This window comes from Protobothrops mucrosquamatus, unplaced genomic scaffold (genome assembly GCF_001527695.2).
Source record: "Protobothrops mucrosquamatus isolate PMUCROS unplaced genomic scaffold, P.Mucros_1.0 scaffold_151, whole genome shotgun sequence".
Classification (NCBI taxonomy): Eukaryota; Metazoa; Chordata; class Lepidosauria; order Squamata; family Viperidae; genus Protobothrops; species Protobothrops mucrosquamatus.
In genome coordinates, this window is record NW_015386227.1 from 620,987 (window position 1) to 628,751 (window position 7,765).

The 7,765-nt window shown below is 38.2% G+C and overlaps 1 protein-coding gene across 2 annotated transcripts; it reads right to left on the reverse strand.

Moving 5' to 3' along the window:
- Positions 1-710: 710 nt before the first annotated feature.
- On the reverse strand, positions 711-6,927 carry ATG101 (autophagy related 101). Of its 2 annotated transcripts, none has more exons than XM_015819941.1 (3): positions 6,877-6,927; positions 5,502-5,761; positions 711-1,868 (listed from the first exon to the last, which is right to left on the reverse strand). In XM_015819941.1, the coding sequence occupies exons 2-3, from the start codon at positions 5,751-5,753 to the stop codon at positions 1,464-1,466; spliced, it is 657 nt and encodes a 218-aa protein (XP_015675427.1). In that variant the 5' UTR covers positions 5,754-5,761; positions 6,877-6,927; the 3' UTR covers positions 711-1,463. The 2 variants fall into 2 exon arrangements, with proteins under 2 accessions (XP_015675427.1, XP_015675419.1); XM_015819933.1 differs by lacking the exon at positions 6,877-6,927 and adding an exon at positions 6,488-6,675.
- Positions 6,928-7,765: the final 838 nt, after the last annotated feature.

Consider the following 7,765-nt stretch of genomic DNA (forward strand, 5'->3'; position numbering starts at 1 on the left):
CAGTTCCAAGAAGGCTCCACACCCATCTGTACTGCTCAGGTGACCCTGATGACACAGATAAGCCTCTGGGTGGCATCAACGATTCTCTAAAAGAATGCAAATGACCAGCTGTCTGCAAGGAATATAAATCCTTCCATTCCCCATCATCCAGTTAAACTGAAGAAGCTTCTTGGATGAGAAGTGAAACATCTCAAAGACAAAAACAGAAGTCCAGTTGCCTCGTGAAAAAGCACCTTTGGGACATGCTTCTACAATGTATATACTTGGATAAACGGGGTTAATAGCTCACCTCGTTATAATGTAAGTATGTGTTATTTGGATTACAATATCTACCAATATATTCACAATCCAAGTTTTTAGTGGGAAATAAATCTTTGACATTTTTCCTAATTATCAGAAAGCTCAGATATATGTCTGGTTTTATAGTGTTTATTATGTCTCGATAAGAAAACTAGGTTGAGCAACAGAATAACTCAAATTCATCGTGTGAACGTACGTGGCATTTCCAAGCTTCACTTCTGCCAAATGGAACTCAAAAACACACCACGAAGCATAACTGAATTCAGCATTGATATCAGGATTGAAACTGATTCCAAGGATTATCAATCAAAGTTAAATAAATTGGAATAATTTAGGCCTCTTTGAATGTATGTTAGTTCAAAACTACTTTGTATTATAGAAAGTTACGACACAAAAGACAGGAATTTTCTTTTTATTCTTAGATTATTTTATACATATAATATTACACTGGTAAAATATATACAAAACATGAATTTTCTTTTTCTAGAAATACAGGCTACAGATTTCAAACTCTACTGAAAAATATAGGTATGTAGAATGGGTCCTTTTTTGTAATTTTTACTCACAAAAAAGGGGGAAAGCTTGAAACCCTTATACACTCCCACCCTGAAGTCATGCACCTAGAAGCAAAAATGTATTTATTCCAAAGCTAGAGATGAGCTAACAATTAGGTAATCAGGAAGGAAGGCACACTTTTTGCCAAGAAAAGTAACCTTAGCCTTGGCAGCCTTGTAGATCTCAAAATCAAGAAATCAGGGAATCTAGCCTACATGTTAGTTTACGGCTCATTGATAGTGCAAATGTTGGTATTATTATGTGTATTAGGTGCTACCAAAATACTTATGAAGCATGCATACCATTTTTCCCATAGACACACTGTAGTTCATCTAATGGAATTGGATTTAACAGAAAAGGACATTGAAGAGGTCTCTTGGTTTCTATTCTCTATTGCAATTGAAAGAAATTGGGATCTGGTGAACTGGTGGACAAGCTACTTCTAGCCTTGACCTGTAATAGTTAGTGAATGAGAATAGGATGTATGGATGTCAAGAATCCAAAAATTTCTGAGAATAATGGATGTGGTACTCTGGGGCTAGGTGAGAGCAGAAAACCAGTTGCTTGTGTTGCTTTTCAAAAATGTCTGGTCCATGATATCCTGGACATCAGAGTGCCAAGGTGTCCTTGATGAGGCGACGCATGGTGGTGGTGACAGAGGTCCCAAGTGAGTCAGTGATTTGGTAAGAAATCTTGTATAAGTAGGGCTGGACATCCCTCAGCCCTGTATCAAAGACGTTATCCACCTCTGACTGGGTAGGCATCTTGGGCAGGTACTCATGTCGGTTCATCACTTCTACAATGTTGATAATCTTTTCACAAAGTTTTTCACCCACCTTTTCACGACATATCTGCCGTTCCTGCTCATTAGCCAGACTCACTACATTTACCTTGACTGTCCAAACTTCCCAAGGGATACACTCATCTGAGAAAGGCCATCGTGATTTCTTCTTCTGATAAAACTCCAGGGAAATTTGGCCCATCCCATCACTGCCTGTGTTTCGCAATGCGTCCTGGGGGAGAAAAAAAGCATTATTCCATGTTTCACTGGAAGAATTTTATGTTTTCAGTATATTTATAGTAAAATATTATGAATATTTTCTTGGAACAAAGTTATGCCATGCTCAACGATGTTTTCTTTTTCTGTAGAGATTCTAAAACCGAAGTCTCACTAATGAAACGAAGACAATTTTGTTTTCATATGGTACCCTCTAATACAAAAGACTTGAAGAAGGATCCTTATAGTAGGTCTTAACACATGGGTATAGTTTCAGTCATAGACTATTTTCTCAACATCTGTTTCTAGTTTTCAATTTACAACTGGTCATTTAACAACCATTCAATATTACAATTGTCTTCTCCAGGCTTACTTATAACCTGTTTTTGAAGTTACAACAGCAGCACCCCACCCTGGCAGTCATATGATTGCATTTTGGGCACTTGGCAACGGGCTCATCTTTATGGCCATTTGCAGCTTCCTGCAATGACATGACAGTGATTTGCAACATTTTTTTGCCAGTTTCCAGCATTTATTTTAGTTTGCAACAAAAAATACCCATAACAATAGCAATTGCAAAAAAAGTAAAAAAAAACCCATCAGATCCAGTCACATGACTTGCAACAGCAATGGCTTACAACTTTTATACAGATACAAAAGTGGCAACTTAGATTGTTATCTAGGGGAGGAAATTTACTGAAAAAAAGATGATAGAAATATAACACTTTCTAGAACAATAACCATTTAGCTTGTTGCAGTACAAAGTATTCTGTGGCACCATCTTAAAGATAACATATTTATTATGGCATCACCTTTCATGTGTACCAAGTATTTCATCAGATGCATGCTTTGTAATATATTTACTTTCATGGCAGCAGAAGAGGAAGAAAAGATACAGCTAAGAATAATTACCTTCTAACAGTGGCCATTTATAAAATGATTATTGACTTTTGTCAATGTATGAACCTATGTACTTTTGCAGTGGAAAACTGTAAATGATAGCATCCACAGAATCTTACCAATATGCACATTTTTTCAATAATGATACTCCTAACACAGTATTGAAATTGTGATATTAATGCATATACATTTAAAGTTCTTTTTTTTAAAGGACTCTTTCTCCCCCTCCCATCAATTTATTCAAATGGAAATCTAGAATGTTTGCATTTTGTATTGTACATTTCAAATGGGGGTTTCTGCTGGTAGTTCATTCTGCTGATTGGTATGCTCTCTGCCTGAGCTGTTAGAGACAGTTTCAGATTTGATGTGTAGGACTTCTAGAATATTGATTCTAGAATACTACAGTATTTAAACTGGGACTGCCTTACAGGAGCCACTGAAACTGTCATAACTCTCTTGATAATGAGTGTCTTAACTTGTTACTATGCCAACACAAATAGCAAGTCACACTCTGGATTTTTTTTCCTAGTGAGCAAGTGGATGGTGGTTTGAAAAGAGGGCTATGCTTATATCTGTTCTTCTGTCATAGATTATTTTCTATTGAAAATGAAGCTTGCAGAGACTATTTTTCACTGCAGAGGTGAGGAACTCTATCATCTCAGATGATGATAGATTCCAATGGCTTCCAGAAGGCTCTGAAGCATTTTTCGTGATCCCTGTCAAATATTTGACTACAGAAATGATGACAGCAATTGAAACAATTGCTCTTCAATCCCCTCTTCCCAATGCAGAGTCCATTCAGTCCCCTGAGTGCAAAGCAGGCAGTTGGAGGAAGGCTAAAACACAGGTAGAAGAAAACTCATCTTAAATCTGATTGGATACTAGTAAGAACTTATTATCAAGCCTACACTGTACTGTGACAATATTGGAATTTCTCCTTCTGCTGTGTACCCTCAGCACCAGTGGAACTTTTTTAGTGGTGCAAGTTCAGGGGTCTGGCTCAGATATGAATTATATGAAAAAAAATTGATAGTTGCTGACGACATGTCAGCTAGATACTTTAAGAACAAAATCAGTCTAATTTGGCATGATAGACTACTATTTCAACTGTTCAGGCTGAAAAATGTCCAAGGACCTGTCAGATATTTTGGGATGAGTTTCAGTTCTTAAGGCTTGATAATGCAGATAAGATGCTTGATTATGTTTGGCTAGCCATGCTTGTTTTATATTTGCTTCTCATGGCTTAGTAGAAAGGGAGTGTTTTCTGGAACTAGAGGAGTATAAATATGTTGCTGCAAGAAGTGGTCCTACCTTTATTAAAGAAGGCTGCAGTGAGATGATTACTAAAAAAAATGTAAATACTTATAGGCCAGTATCCCTCTTCTGATTAAGGGGATTGAGCATACAGCGGTTAATCATATCCAAACATTTTTAGATGAAATTTTCTAAGTCCCTTTCAATAAGAATGTAGACCTAATTTAGGCCCTGAAACTGCCTTGGTCATCATGTTGAATGATCTTTGCTGGGAAAGAGACAGGGAGAGTGAAACCCTCTTGATTCTCTTGGATCTCTTGCTTGATACCACCAGAGTGATATTCTTTTGCAGAGGGTGTCCACTTTAAAAGTGAGTAAAATGGGCTTTGAGTGGCTCAGCTCATACATGGATAGCTTTATCCACTGCATTTATGCTGTCTAGTTCTGTAAGGTTTCACTGTTATCCCCCATGCTAGTCAATTTTTTACACTGAATCGTTGAATGTGTTGAATATTTTAAAGTAAAATATTAGCAGCATGCTGATATTAACCTCGATCTTGCCTTTTCATAGGGGTCCGTGTGACACATTGAAACTGCTGAATCAATGCCTGGTTGCAGTAAGGGCCAACAAACTGAAATCACTCCAGAGAACACAGGAATGCTGTTAGTGGATAGTTTACTTATCCAGATGAGCAGAATTCCAACTGTTTTGGATGAAGTTATGCTTCTCAAAAGGATTAAATATGTGCCCTAGCATGTTTCTGAATCCATTCTGAGTCCAGTGTATTTTTACTCAAACTCTTACAGTTCTTACACTCTAGGTCAAATTGGAATTTGTTGAGTAGCAAAGATATTTTTATATTCGTAGGGCTTTCAAAACTATGTTAACGATGCTATGTTCTTAAACTTTTCAATGCCAGTTTTTGTTCTATGTATTAACGGTATCTTGCTAATTTTGCATTTTTTATTTTAACGAAAGTTTTAAATTTTGTAAACTGACTGTATTTCACTAATTACAATTTTAATTATAAATTGCTTTGAGATTTAATGTGAACTGATGCAGAAACATTAAATACATAACAAAAATGCAGCAATTTAAGTGAAGTAATTTAAATCATTATAAAGAGAATAAATATTTAAATAATATAGAAATAATATTGTTTTCACAGCTTGCTGATGTGTACTGATGGAATCAAGAATATTTCCCTAAACAAACTGTTCCATAATCTGCATGTGGAGACTCCCTCTTTTAGGAACACTCATTGCCTGAAAAATAGTAAACAAATTCAGCAAAGGAACAGAATTCTTGGACACTAATTTGAGATTATGTTCCAATCCCAATCTGGTTTGGGCTATGAAAATTAAAAGTCAACCTTGAATTAATCCTGGAAACAGCCTGTTAACTATCTGGCATCTGTATTCTGGGCCAAAGAATGTTTCTGAATCAGCAGCATGGGAACACATATCATTCTGAAATAAACACAGTCACTTTTACCTTGAATTCTCCAACTGCCTTTCTCAGTGCACGATCAAGTTCCTCAGAAGAAACCCTGACATAGGTGAAATCAATGAAGTCGCAATCAACATCTTGTGTGCCAACTGTCCCAATCGAATAGGTTCCTTCTTTCTTGTAATGGAATTTCCCTGTGCTGCGATGAAGTAATATGGTGTGCAAAAGTGCCAGCATAGCTTCTTCAATCTGGCGACCTTCAACTGATATCTCCAGCACCTCTGAACGGCAATTCATTGTGACTTCTGCAAAGGAAAAAATAAGCAAGCAATCCTGGAAAAAAAAAAGCTACATGAGCGCAGACTGGAAAACTGTCGCCTCGATGGTACGATAGATATGTACAGGTGGGAAGTAATATGGAAAATGTCTTGTTCCCAACTCTTCTAAAGAACAGCATAAAACGTGCCATTTTAAGGATTTTGCTATTGTTCTGAGTTGCATGCTAAACAGCTATTTTACAGTTCAATCCCTTCAGGACCGCTCCAAATTATCGCACGGTTTTCTGGAACTACAAAGTCCTCATAAAAATGCTGACACTGAATAAATTATGAAGAAGCACTCTAAGGCCAATCAAAATCAGTCTAAATTCTGCCGTAGTTTTAAAAATTGCCTTCTGAAAAACTGAGACAGTCCTTAACAATAATGCTAAAAAGGTTCGATTTATTCCTTAAACTGGTTTAACGGTAACTTTTCAACCAATAATATTAATTCACTGGAAGCAAAATAAGTCATAGAGCCAAATATGGCAGCAACCCAATGTTTTGCGTCATCAAACGCATTGACTGAAACTGATCTACAAACAAACAAACAAACAAACAAACAAACAAACAAGAATCCCATTATTTCCCAACAGTTTTGAAAGAGGCAATAGTCCTCAACGTAGCAGCATTGTGACTTGAAAAATTGCTCTTAACGCCACCCATTGCTCCAACAATAAATGTAAGGATGTTCTTTTGTCCTCGTGTACCTACCTAGAGATGAGATCACTTTTATGTTTTAATTATTTCCGAATGACCTGATTGGCTGGGACATTTAAACCTATATAATCCAGCCTTTTCACCAACATAACACGCTGGCTTTTGAACCCCATCAGGGAAGGACATGTTTTGTTCCTAACGCAGGTCCCAGCCCTGAAGCTCGGGGGTGGTGTATGTGTTTGTGTGTGTGTGTATGGGTAAACCTCTTGTGACTTCCGCAGTCCTGTGACCAAAAACACTCCTAGGCTTTCCTCGGGGGAGGAGGCGCTCGGTAACTAAGGTAACCGACCGGACAAGGGCTCGCGCCTTCTGGAAGGTGTGTGTGTGTGGGGGGTGTAAAGAGGTAGAGGGGTGCCCGGTGGGAATAACAGCTGGCAACTCACCTGTCCCAGATCTGGGTGCTTCCCTAAACAAGCAACTTAATCTTCGGATTGGCCCAACTAAGAAAATATGGGAGAGAGGGATTTGAAAAATCATCCTCAAGGGCGAGTCGAAGCTATTCTTCTTGCCCCGGGTTGCTTCTGTCCTCCCTCAGACGGAAGGAACGTCTGAATTTCATTTACCTAGGGCCTTTAACCCTTTTCAGGCTTTTAAAATAGAAATTGCCGATAGCCTTTCCCCCGCCGCACTTGGTACCGTCCAAAAAAGCAAACCACAGACGAAACCACGAAGGGTCAACTTCCGGTTTTTAGAGAACCAGTTTCGCCCTTTGCTGCCCCCTGCAAATTGGAGATGCGCTCCTAGGGCGCTCTGCAGTAAAAAAAGTCGAAAGTTTGGTTGATGCTTTTTTACTGGTTAAAAAGAAAGCTTGTTTTATTTTATTGGCGTTTTATTTCATTGGTTAAAAAAACACGAGATGCTATACAAAAATGAACGAGGGCGGGAGCTTGTTACTCATTTGTTTTTGTTTCATACCCTGAGCGATTGCGTAACAAGATGCAGTTTTCCCCTTCCCGTCCAGAAAACTCCAGAATAGCCCCAAAAATATCATTTAATTGGCGGAGAAGCAGGGGAAAGAAAAAAAAAAAAAGCTGCATCTGCGGGTTTCTTCTACAGTAATAAAACCCTTTTTAGTTCCGATCTCCCTGGACTGACTTATTCTATTGCCCCAAGATTTGCATTCCCCCCTACACCTTATAGCTGATGGTTCAAACTGACTGTTGAGAAGGCATTATTTATCAATAGGACTAGGGTTGCCAGGTCTGCTTCCAAAAAATAGTGGACAAGCGGGGGGGGGAGTTAAGTAGTAAAAAAAGTAGACTGTACAGCTTT